At 52.5% G+C, this 21,734-nt stretch overlaps 1 protein-coding gene across 4 annotated transcripts in view; it reads left to right on the top strand.

Moving 5' to 3' along the window:
• The window catches only part of THAP4 (THAP domain containing 4), a 40,799-nt gene that overhangs the window by 871 nt on the left and 18,194 nt on the right, over positions 1-21,734 (top strand). For 2 of the 4 annotated variants that reach the window (XM_042995941.1, XM_042995940.1), the window contains exon 2: positions 1,327-2,495. In XM_042995941.1, the coding sequence (XP_042851875.1) occupies positions 1,327-2,495 (1,169 nt within the window). Of the gene's footprint in view, positions 1-73; positions 424-1,326; positions 2,496-21,734 lie in introns of those variants that run through there. The other 2 variants (XM_042995942.1, XM_042995944.1) reach the window with 2 other exon arrangements.

The raw sequence follows: 21,734 nt of genomic DNA, 5'->3' as shown, positions 1-21,734 counted from the left end.
CCGCTGTTCACAGGGGGGGGGGCTTCCCCGGCCCACTCTTGGAGCCGGCGCTCCTGGCCGCTTCTTCCTGGCCGGGCCTGGCCCCCCTCTCTGAGGGATTCTGGAAATGGGCCGCTCAGCCCGTCCTCTTCCCTCCGACTCGCTCCCTGGAAAGCCTCCGTGCAGACACTTGTGTTTCTGTTTTAAAAACTTGAATCCTGTCGGTTGCCGGTAGTTTGGTTGAGAGTTCTCAGGGAGTTGTTTTCTTCAGTTGTTACAATCTATCAAAAGAGCTGATAGCAGATTGTTTTAGAGGTCAGCCACCGTGCTTTCTGGAGTTTTGTTCAGACCCTGTGTCCGGAAACTTTTGATACTGCTTTCACAGATGAGGCAAATCAGTGCAGAGTCGCTTCTCTTGGCCGGCATCCATAGTGGTCTTCGCTGGTAAGGGCAAAGGGTATGGGGATCAGGGTCTTGGGGAAATGGGCTCACAAAACATTGAGGAAGTGTGGAAGGTCGCGTTGCATCGGACTTCCTGGGGTGTTAGTATCTGCCTGGCCCTGGTCCTGGTCCAGGGTGGCCTCAGGTGGGGCAGAGACGGCCCTTGGGAGGAACCACCCACCCCACCCCCAGGGCAGAGTTTGGTCCGACTTTTGTAAATAGGGATCTTGTCTAACCACGAGAAGAAACGACTGCTAAGTGTTGTCGTGTTTTCTAGGAGCTAGTTGCTTTTTAAAAGACACTTTTGCTCCCGGCCGTGGAAATGTAGTAGAAACCCGGGACTGCAGCTTTGAATTATCCTCAGTTGCTGGAGTCACAGCTCTAGCTGTGAGGGTCGGGCTTCAGGCAGGCCGTCTGGGATGCTCTCCTGACCCCTTGCTGGCCAGCGCCTGACCTGGCCCCTAACTAGGAGACCAGCCGTCCCTGTTTTCGCACCTGGCATCATGCCTCCGAGGCACACCAGGAGGGCAGTTGTGCTGTGCGTTTCTAGGAACTATTCCCAGGGCTTCCCCAAGCCTTTCCTGTAGTCGGACGCCCTCCTGTGCGATCTCTCCGAGCATTCTGTGTCCCTACGGGACATTCACCACAGCCTGGGAGGAGTTACCTTCGTTCTCTGCCCTACAAACCGTGAGCTCCTTGTGGGCAGGTGGTGAGGCTGGCTGGCTTCTATCTCACAATCACTTACAAGCAGAAGGTGTTCCTTACGTTTTTACTTAAGTTTTAAATGAGTAAAGTCAACGCGGCGTTGGGTATTTGCAAAACCACTTGTTCGCTTTCGTGATTGATATGAATTTAGGAGGAGACATTTAGCTCTTTTTTTCTAATTCTCTGTCATTCTTCCTGCAGGTTCCCCTTGAAGGACTCAAAGCGTCTGATCCAGTGGTTAAAAGCTGTTCAGAGGGACAATTGGACCCCCACCAAGTACTCTTTTCTCTGCAGTGAACATTTCACCAAAGACAGCTTCTCCAAGAGGCTGGAGGACCAGCATCGCCTGCTCAAGCCCACGGCCGTCCCCTCCATCTTCCACCTGCCTGAGAAGAAGAGGAGCACCGGAGGCCATGGCCGCACGAGGAGGAAGGACACCAGAAAGGCCTCGGCGGGCCTGAGGGGACACGCGAGCGGGGCGGACGGAAAAGGAGCTGCAGGTGCGTCGTCGTCCTCAGGTGCAAACCCAATGGCCAAGCCCGGGGCCCGGAAGGTGAAGCAGGCCGCGCCGCAGGGTGAGACCGCCCCCGGGGCCGCCCAGGAAGCCGCCGGTCGGGAGCGGGCGCCGCAGGCCCCAGCAGGAACTCCGGCCGATGGCTCGGCCGCCGCCGCCGCCGCCGCCGCCAGCAGTCAGGGCGAAGCAGAGGCGTCTGCAGTAGACGCCGGCGGTGAGAGCGCCGCCGCGCCCGACGGAGGCCTGGTGGACAAGAGTGGCATTTCCGTGGATGACTTTACCCCGCCAGGGTCTGGGGCCTGCAAGTTCATTGGCTCACTTCATTCTTACAGTTTCTCCTCCAAGCACGCGCGAGAGAGGGCGTCTGTGCCCCGAGAGCCCGTTGACCGAAAGAGGCCGAAGAGAGACGTGGAGCCCGGCTGCAGCGGGACCAGCCTGGGGCCCGACAAGGGCTTGGCCCAGAGCCCCCCGAGTTCATCGCTCACGGCGACGCCTCAGAAGCCCTCCCAGAGCCCCTCCGCCCCTCCGACGGACGTCACCCCGAAGCCGGCGGCGGAAGCCGTGCAGAGCGAGCACAGTGACGCCAGCCCCATGTCCATCAACGAGGTCATCCTGTCGGCGTCGGGGGCCTGCAGGCTCATCGACTCGCTGCACTCCTACTGTTTCTCGTCCCGCCAGAACAAGAGCCAGGTGTGCTGCCTGCGGGAGCAGGTGGAGAAGAAGAACGGCGAGCTGAAGACCCTGCGGCAGCGCGTCAGCCGCTCCGACAGCCAGGTGCGCAAGCTGCAGGAGAAGCTGGACGAGCTGCGGAGAGCGAGCTTCCCCTACCTGAGCAGCCTGCTGCCCCTGAGCCGCGGTCAGTACCGGCCTCGCGGCCCCCGCGCCGCCCGGCCGTGGGAGGGGGTTCTCGCCGCGTGGCCGCCGGGCCCCGGGCACCCGCGCGTCTCGGGAGGAGGCCTCTGTCGGAGCTGCCCTGGGAGACGGAGAGCCGGGTTGGGGCCCTGCCTCGCGCCAGGGCACCCGAAGGGCGTCTGTGGCTCTGAGGGTTGGGCCAGTGGGAAGGGAGGTCTGTGTCCCCGTCTGCCGGGGGAGCCAGAACCCCCAGTGCGTGGCTTCCCACCGGCCGGGGGTGGGGGTGGGGCATCCGCTCCCGCACCCCTCACACGAACCACGGTTCCAGACGAGTTGACCTCTTGACGTGAGTGCAGTAGGCTCAGCAAGCTATTGGAAAAGCGGTAGGAGACTCTTAAAATCGTGGGGAGTTTCTTTCCGTTAGTGTTTTGAGGAATATCCTTGAAGTTAAATCGTTTTGAACGTCAATAGTTACTTTAGTGCGCCTGCTCGTGCTTTCTTTCAAAATAAAAAACCTTAGGGGCGCCTGGGTGGCTCAGTCGGTTAAGCAGCCGACTTTGGCTCAGGTCATGATCTCACGGTCCATGAGTTCGAGCCCGGCGTCGGGCTCTGTGCTGACCGCTCGGGGCCTGGGGCTGCTTCGGATTCTGTGTCTCTCTCTCTCTCTCAAAAGTAAATAAACATTAAAAAAAAAATTTTAATTTAAACATCTATTCAAGTAGAATGTATTCTGTTTTATAAAAATTAAGATGCTACGGAAATAAGGGAGCTTCAGAAGTGGTGAAAATTCCTATTTCTCACTTATCTCTGACCTTCTAGTGCGTTTTAAAATTTCCTGTATGATATTTTAGATTATCGTCTATGTTGTCACATACGTGTCTTTCAACCTATAGGTACAGGCAGGTTGGATATATATTTTGTGAGTTTCTCAGCTACGTTTCTACTTTTCACCCTGCCTTTCTACTTAGTACTTGTAAAAAACTGCTTTCTAGATATTCTCTACATTTTGAGTGTTACGTGTTTTACCTGCTAAGTATACATGGAAAACATTTTCCTACTTGTTGTTCATGTGATCTGGATCAATATTTGTCTTCCTGGGTGTGACGAACACTTCTTTGGGAAGGGGCTCCTAACGTGACGGGCTGGGACATCCTGGATCCCAGGGCAGCAGCCGCGCTCAATATGAAACCAAAGCAAGAAAACAGCCCCATCCTGTGCAAAGTGCACGCTGGGGGAGGGACAGCCCCAGCTGAGGGTCACCGACGTGCTTACTGGTGGAGGTAGACCCGCTCACTACTTTACGGTACCTTCTCCTCCTGGCCAGACTCCCAGGGGCCGTCACTGTTTCGGGTCTTCCCTTTTGCTCCATTGAGCGAGGCCGCCTTGTTTCCGCTTCATTAATCCTCACTTCTTTCTGCTTTCTCCACTGTTACTTGGTTTTCTTGGTTGTTCTGGCTCCTGGGGGGAAGAGGGTGTTTCCGGATGCCTGCAGGTGGAGGTGTGTCCGTCCCATTGGCCCGAGAGGATTTGTCTCTTGCAGCTCTCATCGCTGGTGGAGAGGATTTGTCTCTTGAAGCTCTCATCGCTGGTCGTTTCTAAATAGTTTCTAATTTCAGTCTGTGTTCCCTCTTTGAGTTATTTAGAAGGGCGTTGACATTTTTCAAGTTGGGGGAGGGGAGCTAATTTTGTTGTAGGTTTTTTTTTTTTTTTTGGCGGTTTTAAATATTCCATTAATTTCTTTCTTTCAAAATGTGTGTTTTTAATTCCAGCGTAGCTGACATACAGGGTTGCACGAGTTTCAGATGCACGGGGCAGTGGTTCCCTAGTCGTGTACTTTCTCCGCGCATCAGGACGAGTGTCCTGTCGATCCCCTCCCCGTTTCTCCCAGCCCTCAACCTCCTCCCCTTTTTTGTGATTATTTTTAAACTTTATTGCTTTAAGGTCGTATTTGGTTTTTGGCCCCTTTCAGGATTTCATTGTGGCTTAATATGCAGCTTGTTGTCGTGACTGTTTCGCTGTGGTTTGAGAAGAATGTATCCTCCCCGCTTGTTGGTTCCATGGCTCTCTGTCTCACTGAGTCTCCGTCTGGCTTGTTAACAGGTCTGTGTCCTGACTCACCGAATCCCTTATCTCGGGGACAGAAGGGTGACGTGCCCATCCTTCCTGGGCGTCTCCTTGGGGCTGCCATGCGTCCCGCGGCCCTGTGTGAGACGTTCAAGTGGTCCTGACTGTTACCACCACGGAATGCCCCTTTCTGTCCCAATTTGAGTATTCTTTACCTGCTTACTTTTGAAAGCTTTTTATATTCCTCTATCTTTTAGCTATATTTTAACCCAATCTGAGAGTGTTTGCGTTTTTTTAATAAATTTTTTTAAACGTTTATTTATTTTTGAGAGAGAGGGAGAAAGAGTGCAAGTTGGGGAGGGGCAGAGAGCCACAGAATCTGGAGCTGTCAGCACAGAGCCTGACATGGGGCTTGAACCCACGAACCATGAGATCATGCCCTGAGCTGACTGAGCCACCCAGGCACCCTGTCTTTCCTGCCTTTAGAGTAATCCGTTTATAATTGTGATTATCGATAAGTTGGAATCTGTGCCTGTTGTTTTGTGTTTTAATTTGTTAGGCTTTTTCGTTTCTTTTTCTGTGCTTCTGGTGGATGTCTCTCAGCTTTCGAAGCTAACTGTTGAAGCCCATCTTTCTGTGGTGCTTCGAGCTTGGGCCGCTGGGTTCCACAGCCCAGCGCCTCCACGCTTCTGTCCCGCCCCCCTCCCCCACCCGCCTGGACCGTGCGTGTCCTCTACTCCCGTACTCAGGTCTCCTCTGTCTAGGGGCCTAGGGGCCGTAATGAGGTGCAAGCACGCGGTTGGTGGGTCACTCCACTCGCCACCGTTTGTTGTTTGCTTCCTCTCCAGAAAGAGTTAATGGCATTTTTGTAAGTCCTACCCTCGTAAGGTTTTGAGAGGGGTTGAGTTTGAAATGCTGATGCCAGGAAACCATCCATTCTCTCAGAGTTGCCCGTGTGTGCGTGTGTGTGCGTGTGCGCGTGTGGTGTCAGGATGAGGTCAGGGGTATTTAAAGCCACGACTGAATGGGGTTTCCTGGAGAAGCTGTAGCTGGGGAAGGGGAAGGAGCCAGGCCCGGCCCGGGAGCCGGCTGTTTGCGGAGATGCGGCTGAAGAGGGCCCCGGAAAGGGAGAGTGAAAGAGGGAGTGTGGGGTCACGACAGCCCAGAGGGGAGATGAGGGTAAGCAGCTGGGCTGGGCCCAGCTCTGATCAGAGTGGGGAAAAGATGGCTGGGCTCAGCCACACGGGGTCACTGGTGACCGCGGTGTCCTTGGAGCGGTGGGAACGCTGCTGGGTCGGTCTAGGGCGGGTGAAAGGCAGCACTGGGGCACTTTAAGAGGGTTGGCCGTGAAGAAGTGGACTGTGGGCAGAAACCCCGGGGAACGTGGCTCTCGGGGAGACTTGTGTTTGTGACGTGGGGATCAGCAAGCAGGTGTCCGTGCTGCCTGTGGGTGGGATGGAGAGCAGGAATCATGGGGGCCAGGAAGGAGAGTGCTGGGCCCTGGGGAGGTGCCCGGAGAGGGGGCTGGTGGACAGGGTGTCCCAGCGCCTCTGCCCGGTGCTCCCTGGGGGGGTGGGGCCGGTCGCTGGTTGGCAGGGGAGGGGAGGGTGCGAGAGGTGTTGGGGGGCGGCAGTGGGAGGGACAGCGGGCACCCTGGCTTCGTCTCCAAGGAGACGTGCCTGGAGCCCCCCGCTCAAAATGTCTTCTCTCTAAATGGTTTCCCTCCCAGGCTGTCACGAGTTTGTTGGTCAACGAAGGAAACTTCTTAGGGATTTTATGTCGAAGAGGCATACGCGTGTTTATTCCGCCCAATGTCTTTAGCCAGGCAAGTGGGCGCCCGCGGTGATCCCGTGTGGTGCCGCGCAGAACAGTCGCGTCCCTCAGCATCCCTGCTCTTCTCGTGGTCACCCCTTCCCTTCCCAGCCCTGGCACCACCGGCCTTCCTGGTGTTTCTGTAGTGTGGGTTTTTCCAGAGTGTTCCGTGGTTGGAGTACACGGATGCCGTGGAATCGCAGGCACAGCTTTTTCAGGGTGGCCTCCCTCCCTCGGTACGTGTGCTTCAGGCTCCTCTCTGGCTCGGTAGCGCATCGTCTCACCTTTTTTTTGCACTGACTTAGAATGTACACAACAAGGGCCGCCTGGTGGCTCAGTGGCTCGAGCGTTGGACCCCTGACTTAGGCTCAGGTCACGATGTCACAGCTGGGCTCCGCGCAGACCGCACAGAACCTGTTTGGGACTCTCTCTCTCCCTCTCTCTGCCCCTCACCTGCTTGTGCTCGCTCTCGCTCGCTCTCTCTCTCTCTCTCTCTCTCAAAGCAAATAAATCAACTTAAAAATGCATACGTACATAGCAGCGATTTACCGCTTTTAGGTGTGGAGTTCAGGGGCGTTAAACGCGTTCTCCTGGTCGTGCAGCCACCACCATCCATCCCCCAGAACTCACGTTAATCTGAAGTTTGACACGTGTGAAAGCGTAACGGCCCCGTCTCCCCTCCCCGCCGTTCCGATGTCTGCTGTGTGATGTTGTCGGCTCCCAGCGCCTCCTGGAAGGGGAATCTGGCGTGTTGCACCGAACGTGACGCGGATACGTTGTGGCGTGTGGCAGAATTTGATGCCAGCGGAACCATCCCGTTGCCCTGCGCGGACGCACCGTATTTTGCTCATCCGTTCATCTGTCAGTAGACGTGGGTTGCTTCCACGTTTTCACTGTCGAGAGTGATGCTGCTGTGAGCGAATCTCTCTTCGAGACCCTACTTCCAATTCTTTTCGGCATACACCCAGAAGTGGAATCGCCGGATCACGGGGTATTTTGTGTTTAATTTTTTTGAGGCGCTCCAGTACTGTTTTCGGCACGGACTGTAACAGTGTGCATTCCCACCCACGGAGCAGGGGCTCCAGACTCTGCATTCTCGCCATCACTTGCTGTCTTCTGTTTTCTTGATTCCCGCCGTCCTAGGGCATGTGAGGTGGGCCCTCGTCGTGGCTCTCATCGGCATTTCCCTGGTGATCAGTGGTGATCAGTGATGAGCATCTTGTCATGTGCTCAGTGGCCACTTGTGTGTATCTTGGGAGAAGAGCCTCGTTTGCCCATTTTTGAGTCTGGTTGGTTGTCTTCCCACTGCTGAGTTTGAAGACTTCTCTGTACATTGGGGACCTCAATCTCTGATCAGAAGTATGATTTGCAAATATTTTCTCCTATTCTTTGGGGCACCGTTTTATTCTATGCGTAGTGCCCTTTGATGTACAATTTTATTTTCACGAAGTCATATTTGTGTGTCTCTTTCTTTTATCACATGTGCCTTTAGTGTCCTATCCAGGAAATCATTGCCAAGTCCACGGTCGTGAAGCTTTTGTGCTGTTTTCTTCTAAGAGTTTTACTGTTTTAAGTCTCACAGTTAGATCCTTGATCTACGTTGAGTGAGTTTTTTTATGGTATAAGGATCCAACTTCATTCTTTTGCATGAGGACGTCCAGTTTTCCCAGCACCGTTTGTTGATAACGTTCTTTCTCCATTGAATGGTCGTGGCACCTTGTCAAAATCAGTAGACCATATACAAACAAGGGTTTGTTTCTGGATGCTCTACGTTGCATTGGTTTCTATGTCTGTTTTTATGCTAATACCACACTGTTTTTATTACTGTGGCTTCATAGTGCGGAAATCAGGAACTGATTCCTCCAGTTTTGTTCTTCTCCAGGATTGTTTTCCTCGCTGTTCTGGGCCCCTGAGATTCCGCGTCAATTCTGTCTACAGTGTCCTTGGGATGTCCATAGGGATTGCATTGAATCTGCAACTTTGTTTGAGTAATATCAACACTGTGACAGCATTAAGCCTCACATGAACAGAGGATGTGTGTCCATTTATCTCTGATTACATGGATGTCCAGTCCCAGCACTGTTTGTCAAGAAGACTCTTCTCCATACAGTTGTCTTCGCTCTTTTGTCAAAAATCAGATTCATGAATTTGTGTGAATCTTATTTTTTTGTAACGTTTATTTTTGAGAGAGTGACAGAGTGCAAGTGGGGGAGGGGCAGAGAGAGAGGGAGACGCAGAATCCGAAGCAGGCTCCGGGCTCCGAGCTGTCGGCACAGAGTCTGACGCGGGGCTCAAACCCACGAACCGTGAGATCATGACCCGGGCCGAAGTCGGACGCTTAACCAACTGAACCACCCAGGCGCCCCTAATATTTATTTATTTAATTTCTACACCCAACATGGGACTTGAACTCACTACCCTGAGATCAAGAGTCACGTGCTCTTCTGACTGAGCCAGCCAGGCGCCCCTGTGTGTGAATCTGTCTCTGGACCCTGTCGTGTCACTTGATCTGTGTATCTGTTGTTCTGTCAGTCCCATGCTGTAGTGGTTACTGTAGCTTTTAGTGAGTCTTGAAACAGGACTGCGAGTTCTCCAGCTTTATTCTTTTCCATGAGTATTGTGTTGGCTGTTCTGTGTCTTTTGGCTTGAGAATCAGCTGATCGATTTCCACAAAATAGCTTGCCGGGATTTTGATATTGGGATTGTGTTGAATCTATAGATCAATTTGGGAAGAGTTGACATCTTAACAATACGAGTCTTCCTGTGTATCAACGTGGAAAATCCACCCGTTTATTTAGATCTTTTATTTCCTTCATCAGAGTTTCATATTCCAGGTTTTTGGTGGGTTTTTGTTTTGTTTTGTTTCTGCTGGTGTGTAGGAAAACAATTGACTTTTGCATGTTAACCTTGTATCCTGCAACCTTGCTGCTTACTAGTTCCTGGAGTTTTTTGTGAGTTCTCTGGGATCTTCTACATGGACAGTCATGTCATCTGCAAACACAGATGGTTGTTTTGTTTTTGTTTTGTTTTTTTTCTGTCCCAAACTGTATACCTTTTATTTCCTTTTTTTTATTACATCAAGTAGGACTTCCAGTGCAATGCTGACTGTGAGTGGTGCTGAGCTTAGTAGGAAAGCTTTTTGCTTTCCCACCATTAAGTATGATGTTAGCTGCAGGGTCTTGTTAACGATGTTGTTTATTATTCCTAATAATAATATTTGTTCCTAGATTATTGAATAGAACTTTTATCAGGAATGGGTGTTGGGTGTTATCATGGTGAATAACTCATTTATTTATATTTTTGGATTCAGTTTACTAAATGCTTGTTAAAAATTTTTGTGTCTGTGTTCATGAGAGGTACCCATGTGTAGTTTCCTTTCTTGTATGTCTTTGTCTGGTGTTGGTGTCAGGGTAGGGCTCACCTCACAGAATGAGTTAACACTCTGCTTCTACCTTCTGTAAGAGATTGTAGACAACTGGTATTAACTGTTTCCTGAATTCTGTGGTGGAATTCACTGATAAGCCCGTCTAGGCCTGGGGCTTTGTTTCAGAAGGTTATTAATTATTGATTCAGTTTCTTTGATGGATGTAGGCCTATTCAGATTATTAGTTCCCTTGGTGAATTTTGGCAGTATGTGTCTTTCCAGAAATGCATCCATTTCACCTGAGTTACCAAATCTGTGGGCATAGAGTTTTTCATAGTAACCCTGATTGACCTTTTCATGTTCAGAGGATTGGTAGTGATGGCCCCCTTTTATTTATAATATTGACATTTTATGTTTTCTTTTTCTGTCTCTCTTAGTTAACTGGGCTAGATGTTTATCCGTGTTATGGATCCTCTAAAAAACCTTCGATGTTGTTGATTTTATTGTTTGTTGTCTTTATTTTCCTGTTTTCAATTTCATCGCTGTCTCTTTTTTTTTCTGCTTGCTTTCAACTTAATTGTTCTTCTCTTCGTACTTTCCTAAGGTGAACACTTAGATTATCAATTTTAGATCTTTCTTCTTGTCTAATGTACTCAGTGCTATAAATTTCCCTCTAAAGATTGCTTTTACTGCACTGCACAAAATTTGATAAGGTATATTTTTCATTCTATTTACTTCGAATATTTTTTTCTTTCTCTTGAGGCCTCCTTCTTGACTCACCTGTTACTTAGAAGTGTCTTATTTAATCTACAAATATTTGGGGATTTTTCAACTACACTGCTGTTACTGATTTCCAGTTTAATTCCATTGTGGTCTCAGAGCATACTTTGTATGATTTCTACTCTGTTAAATTTGTTAAGATATGTTTTATGGTCAAGAATGTGGTCTGTCTTGGTGAATGTTCCATGTGGGCTGGAGAAGATTAAGTGTTCTGCTGTTGTTGGATGAAGCAGCATCCTAACCTAACCTAACGCTAACCTGTTAGGGTTCTCCAGAGAAACAGAACCAGCAGGGTGTATACATACGCGTACATGACAGGAAATTTATCACAGGAATTGGCTCCCGTGGTTAAGAATGACAAAATTGGAGAACCAGGAAGGCTGAAGGCATAGTCTAGTCCCTGTCCAAAAGCCTGAGAATTGTTGGGGGATGGAGGGGTGGCGGGAGGGCGTGAGTCCTGGACCAGCACTGATGTCCCAGGACCACAGACCTCCCAGCTCTAACTGCAAAGTAACCTTTCCTCTGCCTTTTTGCTCTATTCAAGCCTTCAGTGCCCACCCACCTAGGGGAGGGCCCTCCACTTTACTCAGTTCACAGGCTCCTATCTTCCCTAAACACCCTCAGAGGCACACACACGAGTAATGTCTTACCAGCTTTCTGGGCATCTCTTAGCTGCATCAGACCGACATGTGACATTACCTATCTCGGTAGCGTACGGATGTCACTTACATCCAGCTGATTGATGTGGCCCTTGAGTTTGGCCAAGTCCTTCCTGATTTTCTGCTGCTGGATGTGTGCATTTCTGACAGAGGAGTGTCAAAGCCTCCAACTGTAACAGTGGATTTGTGTGTTTCCTGTTACAGATCTGTCCGTTTGTCTCGTGTGTTTGAATGCTCCCTTGTTAGGAACGTAGACATTAGGGATTATTATGTCGTCTTAGAGGATTGACTCCTTTGTTATTATGTAACGTTCCTCTTTGTGGCTGATAATTTTTCTGATCCTAACGTCTGTTTTGTTCTGAAGTTAGCATTCCTCCTCCAGCTTCCTGTTGATTTGTGTCAGCGGGATAGATGTTTCTCTGTCCCTTTCCTTTGGTCTATGTCTTTATACTTAAAGTGGGTTTCTTATGGACAACATATAGTTGGGTGTTTTCTAGTCTCCTGACTGTCTTCTCCCTCCCGTTCACATTTGAAGTGATAATTGCTGCAGTGAGACTAAGCGCTCAAATTTGTGACTGCTTCCCATTTCTCTTCTCCCCTTTTCCACCTTCTCTGGCCTTGATTGAGCATTTTGTGTGATTTCATTGTGTCCCTTTCTCAGCACACTGACTTGACTTCTCGCCGCACCTCTGTTCGTGGGGGCGCTGGGGTTTTCGCCCCACGTTTACAACTCAAGTACATCCACTTTCACACACTGCTGCGTCCCCGGTAGCGCAGGCGCCTGAGACCTGGGCGTCCCCGTCACCCCCGTGTCGTCCCTTATAAAACCGGTACTCCGTTTCACTTGTGCATGTGCTGAGCTCACTACCATTAATCTGAACACATTCATCTGTTGGGTGAATTAAGAAAAAGGAAAGATTTTATCTTTCACATATTCCTTCCCCAGTGCTCTTGTCTGTACAGACTCAGGTTTCCAACCTGTTTCATCGTTCTCCCTGAAGAACTACTATTTCTTATAGGGCATATCTACCAAGTTTTGTCCTCCGGTTTTGTTTGAAAAAGTTTTTGTCTTTAGTTCTTCTTTACTTTTTTTTAGTTTTCGTTTGTTTGTTTGTTTGTTTGTTGAGAGAGAGGGAGAGGGAGACAGAGTGTGAGCCGGGGAGGGGCAGAGAGAGAGGGAGACACAGAATCCCAAGCAGGCTCCAGGCTCTGAGCTATTGGCACAGAGCCCGACGTGGGGCTCAAACTCACGAACCTTGAGATCATGACCTGAGCCAAAGTCGGACGCTTAACCAACTGAGCCATCCATGCACCCAGAAATCAGTGTTTTGGTTTTTTTTATTTTTTTTATTTTTTAATGTTTATTTATTTTTTAGAGAGAAAGACAGAAAAGTCAGGGGAGGGGCAGAGAGAGAGGGAAACACAGAATCCGAAGCAGACTCCGGGCTCTGGGTTGTCAGCACAGAGGCTGATGGGGGGCTCCAACCCATAGACTGTGAGATTGTGACCCGAGCTAAAGTCGGACGCTTAACCTACTGAGCCACCCAGGCACCCCAGTTCTTGTTTACTTTTTTGAAGGACAGTTTCTTTTTCTTTTCTTTTATTTTCTTCTTATGTTTTCATTTTATTCATTTCCAGAGAGAGTGCACGCACACACAAGTGGGGGAGGGGCAGTGAGAAGGACAGACAGAATCCCAAGCAGGCTCTGCGCCAGCAGCACAGAGCCCGATGTGGGGCTCGGACCCACGAACTGTGAGATCACGATCTGAGCCAAGATCAAGAGTCAGAGGCTCAACTGACTGAGCCCTCCAGGGGCCTTTTAAGTTTTCATTTTAATCCCAACTAACGTAGAGTGTTGTGTTTGAAGGACAGTGTCTCTGGGCATGGAATTCTACTCTTGTTGCCTGCACAAGATGCCCTCTGTGATTCTTCCCCATTTTGTTCTATAGGTAAGAGTTCTTTCCTCTGGCTTCTTTCAAGACTCTCCATCTTTGGTTTTCTGCAGTTTGAATATGAAACGCACAGGTGTCGGTTTTTTGGTATTTGTCGTGATTGGTGTCCTCTGAGCTTCCTGGGTCTGTGGTTTGGTGTCTGTCATTAATTTTGAAAACTCAGCTACTACTTCATGTATTTCTTCTCCTTTCTCCCTCTGTCCTCTGGCTGTCATTGCCATGATGCATACACATATCTTTTGTAATTGTCCCCAACCCCCCAGTATTGTGTGCGTTCTGCCCTCTGCATCTCACTGTGGAACGTCTCTGCTGCCTGCCTTCGAGCTCGCTGGCTCTCTCCTGGACCCCAGGCACCCCAGGTTTCACCTGTCCCGCGCTGGTTTGGATGTGCAGCCTTTCCTTTGGACCCTTGTCAGCTTCCTCTCCATTTACAGAGCTCAGTTCATGCACGCCGTCTGCTCTTTCTGCTAGAACCTGAGCGGATGGATCATAGTTATTTTAAATTCCGAGTCTGAGGATTCCAGAACCTCTGCCTTATCGGAGTCAGGTTCCGATGTTGTCTCTTCAGACTGAATTTTTTCTTGCCTTTAGCATGGCTTATAATCGTTCTGAAAGGTGGACATGGTAATGGAACCTGAGCCGCCAAGCTGGCCTGCCTGGCAGGTGGGTTGTGTCTGATCTCTCCTGCATCAGGCTCAGATTCCTCTGCTGTCTTTACGCTTCGTCTCCACTGTTGTCCTGGGGCTTGTCTGCCGGACTCCTTCCCAGCCCCTGCACCTGCGGCTTTTTCTGCTCTGATCCCCTCACCTGCCGGAGCCCTGAGGAGGGCGTGGGGGAGGGGGACACTCTGCAGTCAGCTTTCTGTGGGGTTCCTCTTCTGTGGCCTGTGTTTCTGGGCTGTGACCTTCCCATTCTTGTCCTCTTGGAGTGGGGGCGGCGGGGGGGGGGGGAGGCCGTAGGAGCTCGTGGGGGAAGCCGTCCCCAGCAGAGTAAAGCTCAGGTGACATCTGCACTGCACAACAGCCCTTTCCTTTGGAGCATGCTCTGAGCTCCGGTCAGAACTTTCTCTCCCCTTCCAGTGCCGGAGAGAGACCAGGGGATTTTTTTCCTTGGCTTCTCACAGTGAGAATTTGGTGGGTTCCTGGAAATGAGACCCGAGGGAGCGTGGGGCCCCCAGGAAACTGTCTCCTGCTCGTCTGCGTTCAGCTCCAGCCTCTTGCCCAGTTGTCATCCAGCGTCCCTGTCAGCTCACATCTGCCCCGGGTGAGCATGTCCCTTCAAGTTCTGGGAGACTGGGACCTCACTTCTGATGGGTCCAGGCAGCCACTGATTTTCAGTTCATTCCATGTTTTTCTTGTTGTAAAGACAGGAATTAGGGCTTCTAAGCTCTTTATGGGTCAGAGTTGAACCGTGAATCTCCCTCCTCTGTTATTTGGTTATTGTTAATATGTAGGAAAGCTACTAACTTTAAAAACAAACCATCTTATCAAAGTCACTTATTCTAATAGTTTTTCAGTTGAGGCTTTGGAGTTAACTAGGTAATCAACCATGATACTCGCAAATAATAACTACTTGGTCTCCTTTTGTGTCTTTCTGTATTTTACAGGAACGTTTGCCCTATTTCCTGTCCTTTCTTTTTTCCCTGTGCGCGAACACCTTTTCATCTGACGAGTAATAAAGTGAGGGCCTTGCCACCATCTCAAAAGAACAGCTTCCCCTGAGGCGCCGGGCAGGTGCGGTACGAGCGGTCACGGGGCCAGGACAGTGTCTGCTCCGCCGGGACGGCCAGCGCCAGCCAGGCGACGGCGGCCTGGGCCCTCTGTCTCTCGTGTTTGCAGCCGGTGTCGGAAACACTGCCGTCTGCTAACACAAAGCAGGGGGAGGGTGGGAGGCGCCAGGAAGGCGTCCGTCCCCAGCGAGCGTGTCTGCTTGTTTCCTGTCGCTGGGGTCCTGGGCCTGTCTGCTGACACCTTTGCCAGGAGAGACAGCAGTCTTGAGCACCCGTGTCAGAGCCAAGATGAGTGTCCACCGGCCCTCTAGGAGATAGATGCAAAGGGACGCATCAGGAGTTTCCAGGGTGACTTACAGAAACAGCTTTTGCCATGTGCCTGGCTCCGCCTGCTTCCCCGTTAAAGGGATGGGTTCCCTCCGTGGCCCCCGGGGGAGGCAGTGCAGGGCCGAGGCCCCACTCCTCACTCCCTGGCAGGTCCCACCTTCCTAAGCCCCGAAATGATCTCCTCCCAGATCCCAGTTCGGTCACCTCCGGGTGTCCTTGTCCTCTCCCGGCTGGAACTACACTTCCCAGAATGCACTCTTCGGCTTGGCACTCCCTTCCTGCCAAGCTGTTAGTAACCAGGTGCAAACGTTTCCGTCAGTTGGCAGAGAACAACCTTGAAGAACCTTGACGGTGTCTGGAGTTCAGAAAACTTAGTGATGGGTAAGCCTGCTTTTGCTGTCTTGGGCCAACAAACGAAAATTTAAATTTCTTGGAGAAGATTTAAATTTTTGTTTTTGCGTTTCGGTTGAGGTTTTAATAAAAGAAGAAAAAAATGAAACTAAAAGCCTGTCTGATTTACTTGAAGAGGTAGAAAGTGGCAAATAGGCTGAAATCCCTTACTTCTTATGCTCGTTTGTTTGACTTTCAAGTTTATCTTACTTTCATTTTTCTAATGAAGTATGATTTACATGGAGTGAAAGACACCAGTCTTAGGGCTGTGATTGGATGGATTTTGACATATTTCACGTAACTTGACATTTGGATCTTAGAATTTCCCTGTTGGTCGTCCCCTGCACCGCTTCATTGAAAACAGGAGGAGACACGGTGGCGGCAGGGCCGTGGGCACGGGTGCAGGTGCCGAGGACCTGGCTCACCCCGTGCCGGGGGGCGGCGTCCGGGGGCACCAGACCTGGCAGGAGGCGTGGAATCCCCCTGCCCACCACCGGCGGGTTAGTGCCTGCCCCGTCATCCTTATTCAATTAAAATTCGTCACAGCCGAGAGCAAGTTGCCAGGAAGCCGGGAGAACTACGTTTGAAGAACCTAATTCAGAGCAGTTAGGTTCTCCGTGGCAGAATCCCACGCCTCCTGGGGCTGGAGGTTTGGTGGACGTGCGTGCTGGTCGTGGACCCTGGGCGAGGCGACCCAGAGTCTCCTGACATTGGCTTAATGGCACGCACCTTCCACGCAGGTTCTGACTTTTGCTGCTCAAAATGGTGTTTCTTTGAAGAGTCATTCCAGAAACTTCGCGTTGCCAAAGAAACACTGCTTCCTTCCACTTGAATGTGGCGCGTCAGAGGGGCTTCTGCAGGTCCATCAGGCGAGTTCTGTGGGCCTCAGAAACCACTGGTGTCTGAGTGCGTCGTGTCTCCCCAAGGGCTTGCTGAGCCTCCTGTACGGAGGCTTTGCGTGACCTACTGTGCACCCTCCCGCCGCTGCAAAGCCCACCGAACGGGCTTACACAGACTGGTTAGAGGCAGAAGTTAGACCCTCAGCTGTCTCTCCCACTTGCTCTCCTGAAGACACCCTCTCACCCCGGGTCCCGGTGCTGTGACCCTGCTGAGCCCACCCCTCTGGGGGTTTTGACCTGTCCTGGGGTGATGTCCACCCTTGGCCCCGATCCCCCTCCGGGCTGCCAGCCTGGGACACCGGCCCCTGCTGGGCTTTCCCCCTGACCCGCACCCGCCCACCCATCCCTGTTCTCCTCCACTCTTCCTGGCCCGCATCACCTCTGAAGCCCCCTTCCCATTTTGTGGTTCTGGCGATTCTGTCCTCCGGGCTTCCGGTATGAGTCCCCGCAGCCCACCTCCCTGGTCCCCACCCTGGGCAGGCTGTCCCTCTGTGTCACCTCACCCAGCCGTAGTCACCCACTCCAGCCCCTCCCCCCGGTCCCCTGTCCCCTGCCCGAGCCCCCACAGCACAGCACCTGCACTCTGGCCCGCAGTCGTCGTCACCAAGGAAAGAGGGAACGGGCCAGACCCGTGCTAGCAGACCACCTGGGGTGCTGCTGTCTTGTCCCAAGGCCCTGCATCAGCACCCCAGAGGTAGAGAGGGTGCAGTCCAGGGCTGCTGGGATGGGCCAGGCTCCGCCTGCGTCCGCCTGCGTTAGCTGGGTGGGCGGTCGCAGTCCCCCGTCCCCCACCCTTCACAAGATCTCGGAGCACCTTTTCCACCTGTGTGCTGTTCCTGTCTTCTCTCCCCCCCTCCCGCTCCCTCCCCCCTCCCTCCCCCCCTCCCTCCCTCCCTCTCTCACTCCCTCTCTCACTCCCTCTCCCCCTCCCCCCCTTCTGGTGTCACTTTGTCAGAATTGCTTGTGCAGACACCTGTCTTGCCTACTGGCAAGTGAGGGCTGACGCAGAAAGCCCCCAGATCCTCTGAGGATCACCTTCAGTGGTTCCAGGGCCAGCACCTGCGGGGGGAGGAGGCCCAGCAGACCCCCGGGCCCCTGCAGGGGTGTTGGGAGGACGGCCATATGCCCGGGCCCTGACCACTGACTCACCGAACCACACCTCACACTGTAAGCGGCAGTTGTCATTCAAATGCATCTTCAGAAATAAGGGTATTTTACCCCCAGGTCAGTAGTTCTAGACTTTCTTAAAATACCAAAACAATCTGCAAGAGAAGGCTGTCTCCCTGTGGGCAGCAGTGGGCCAGCACAGACCAGAGGCCCTGGGAGGCTAGGCTGCCCCCTGAAGTGCCAGCTGAGGTTGGAGTCACCTGGCCACTCATGAACCTGTGCTGTGGTGACAGTAAACAGGTCCTGGGAAGGCGTTCCCAGGCTCAGATTGTTTTTTTCTTTTCATGTTTGTTTGCTTTGTGGAAGTTTCACATCTGAATGTTTTCACTGAGGTACAGTTAATATAAGTAAAACAGCCCTGGGTGTCCCTCCGTGACTCCTATGTGATGCCATCACCCAGAGTCCCCGGATCTCCATGCCCTCCTGCCCCAGTCCCCACCCCACCCCCGTTTACCTATTCTAGAATTTCATGCAGATAGAAACGCAGATTACGTACATGGTCTCTTTTGTGGCATGACATTTTTGAGGGAAATCTGATCATGTTTTCATAGCCTTGCTGCGCTGTGGTCGGACGACATGGTGGGGACTCTCTTTACTTTCTGACCATTTACGAGGTCAGTTTCCGTGAGGCTTGGAGAGGAGATTCTGCAGTCTCGGGCGCGGAGCACAGCGTCGCTCGCTCAGAACTAGCTCTCTAGTCGTATGGAGTGAGCCCTCCGTGCCGTGCTGTTCTCTCGGGCCCACACGAACCACGGTTCCTGCTGGTTTCTTCCTGTGAGCATCTGTGTGTCGTCAGTAGTTTCTGCTTTGTCACGGCTGCCGCTGGTCGCCTGCGTCTTCCTGACCGCGGGGTCTTCGCCGGGACCGGGACCCTGAGCGCTCTGGAGAGCCGTGCTCTGTCTGTTCTAACGCATCTTGGGTGGAAGTTCATGTTCCCTCACCACGGGAGCACGATGCTAGCTTTCCCTTGGGCCCACCTTTGCCTGGCTCTGAAATGCCTTTCTGAGTGATTCTGTCTGGTGAATCTCTCCTTTGCAGCAAGAGTTGAAGGTCTTGCTCTGTGATCCAGTGTGAAAAGCTTTTCCTTTTCATAGGTGAGTTCCGGTACGTGTGGCTTTAGCTCTGCCTTATTTTTTATATTGTACCATGGCGTATGTTTTTAGAGTAAAACCTTCCCCACTTGGTCCGTGCTTGGCTTGCCCGCCTCCGTGACGTCGCCACTCGGGGGTAGACCTCGGGCATGGTCAGGGCGGCCACCACCTGGGACCAGTTCTCCTGGGGAACGCTTCCATGACTTTCTGGGAATCCCTTTGCTGTCACTTCCCTGTGGCTGCCTGGCGAAGGCTGTCCTTTGGCGGTGTCCTCAGAATTCGCTGTAGCGGAGATCCCTGAGTGTTAGGGTAGAGACCACGCATCATGGCGCCGTCCAACAGGAGCACAGCGTGAGCTCGGACGTGGTTTGAAATTGTCCTGTAGCAACACTAAGAAGGTAAAGAGAGGGCCGCCTGGCTGGCTCAGTCAGTGAGCGTACGACTCTTGATCTCAGGGTTGTGAGTTCAAGCCCCACGTTTGGCCTGGAACCTGCTTAAAAATAAAAAGGTAAAGAGAAACCGGTGACGTGAACTTTAATGCTGTATTTTATTTAACCCAATATTACCTGAAACGTTATTTCGATACACAAGCATCGGAACCTAAAAGTTACTGAGACGTCTGAAGTCCTTTCTGTGCTGAGTCTTTGAAATCCATGTGTGTCTTTGCCGTAAAGCACATCTCAGTGGACCAGCGCCTCCAGATGTCCACGTGGGGCCGTGAGCGGCTGTGTCAGACACACCTGTGGCAGCTACCAAATCCGTGACGCTCACTCTCCCCGTGCATCTTGTAAGTGTGGCACTAGCGTCTGCCGGACGCTGCCGCGGAGGAACCGTGGGTCCGCTCTGGGCCTCTGCGGGCTCGCCTGTTGTCACGTTTCATATGAGTGGAATCAGGGCGCGTGGTCTTTTTCTTGGTTCGTCCACGTGGTAGCATTAGTCAGTGCTTCAGTCCTTTTAAGTTTATTTATGAGAGAGAGAGCACGCACGCGCAGGAGGGGGCAAAGGGAGGGATGGAGGGAGGGAGGGAGGGAGGGAGGGAGGGAGAGAGAGAGAGAGAGAGAGAGAGAGAGAGAGAGAGAGAGAGAGTGAGTGATTGATTCCCAAGCAGGCCCTGTGCTGTCACTGCAGAGCCCGACGTGGGGCTCTGTCCCACGAATCATGAGATCATGACCTGAGCTGAAATCAAGAGTCAGACGCTTAACGGACTGAGCCCCCAGGTGCCCTCTTCGTTCCTTTTTATGACGGATACTGTTCCTCCGTCTGGCTGTGCCACGTTGTGCTCACCCACTCGTCGGCCGGAAGCCGCTGGGAGGTTTCCGCATCCAGCAGCTGTGAACAGCAGCCACGTGGACGCGTGTCGTCCTCTCACAGGAGGACACCCAGCCGTGGGACTCGCGCGCGGCCCAGGTCCCCCCTCCTCTCTCCCCCTCCCCCACCCCCCGCCATAGCCTCTCCCCCCTCCCCCACCCTCGCCCCGCACCTGTCTTTGCACAGGCTGCATGTTGCACACGCCCCCAGCCCAAGTCTCCAAACCTCTTGACTTTGTTTTCGTTTTACTCTTCTCATTGTCCTCTGTAGCGCGTGTCTGCCATGAGTGCCATGCTGTCCTCGTCCACCTCCACTCCCAGCTTCTTGATGCGTCTCTCCCGACTTCTTTCTGCTGGAGTTTCACCTCTCCTGCTCTCCTGCCGCTTCTCTCCCACATTCTTGCATTTCTTCCTGGAGGTGGTTGCTTCGCCGTGCACAGAGCCGTGTGCACAGAGTGGGCACGCAGAGCCGTGTGTACAGACCCATGTGCGCAGACCCGTGGGGGCAGAGCCGTGTGCACAGAGCAGGCACAGAGCCATATGCACAGACCCATATGCACAGACCCGTGGGCCAGAGCCGTGTGCACAGACTGGGTACAGACCCGTGCGTGCAGACTTGTGTGCAGAGCCTACACTCACGGCCTCCTCTGGGCCCTGGTGGGGGTCAGTGCTACTTCAGTCTTCGGGCTCCAGGCCCCACGTCCACTCTCAGGCTCCCGCGGTTGGCACAGTCTGACGGGAATGCAGGGTGCTCATGAAGCAGGGGGGCGGGGGGTCCTGTGTCCCTGAAGGTCAGTGGCACCCGCCAGGGGCCCGGCTCCTTTCCTGCTGTTTGTGAACACGGGCAGGGTCCCAGGGCCACCCCAGCCCCCACACAGCCCTCCTGCGCATTTTGGTGGCCGTGGGTTGTGTCTGTGACCTGACTTCCCTGAGAGCCAAGGCCAGGGAAAGGGTTTTCAATTATCTCTCTTGTCGTTTTTTATTCCTTTCTGAAAGAGGTGATAATGCTCACCTACCAACCCTGTTCCCTCAGAGAGATCCCCAGAGAGATTTTGAGGCAAGAAAGAGCATAACCCAGCTCTCTCTGTCTGTCCGTCTGTCTTTCCCCATCTCTGGGTCCTTCCCTGTCTCTCTGTCTGTTCATCTGTCTCCCTCCATCTCTGGGTCCTGTCTGTCTCTATGTCTGTGTCTCTCTGTCTGTCTGTCTCCCCCACGTCTCTGGGTCCTTCCCGGTCTGTCTCTGTGTCTGTCCTTCTGTCTTCCCCTGTCTCTGGGTCCTTCCCTGTCTGTCTCTATGTCTGTGTCTGTCTGTCTGTCTCCCCCCCCCCCCCCCCAATCTCTGGGTTCTTCCCGGTCTGTCTCTCTGTGTCTGTCCATCTGTCTCCCTCCATCTCTGGGTCCTTCCCGGTCTGTCTCTCTGTCTGTCCGTCTGTCCTTCCCCTGTCTCTGGGTCCTTCCCTGTCTCTGTGTCTGTCCATCTGTCTCCCTCCATCTCTGGGTCCTTCCCTGTCTGTCTCTATGTCTGTGTCTGTCCGTCTGTCTCCCTCCGTCTCTGGGTCCTTCCCTGTCTGTCTCTATGTCTGTGTCTGTCTGTCTGTCTCCCCCACGTCTCTGGGTCCTTCCCGATCTGTCTCTGTGTCTGTCCTTCTGTCTTCCCCCGTCTCTGGGTCCTTCCATGTTTGTCTCTCTGTGTCTGTCCGTC

The sequence above is a fragment of the Panthera tigris genome, chromosome C1 (assembly GCF_018350195.1).
Source record: "Panthera tigris isolate Pti1 chromosome C1, P.tigris_Pti1_mat1.1, whole genome shotgun sequence".
In the NCBI taxonomy this organism is placed as follows: domain Eukaryota; kingdom Metazoa; phylum Chordata; class Mammalia; order Carnivora; family Felidae; genus Panthera; species Panthera tigris.
Note: the sequence above shows the minus strand (reverse complement) of the source record. Positions and strands in the feature narration are given on the sequence as shown.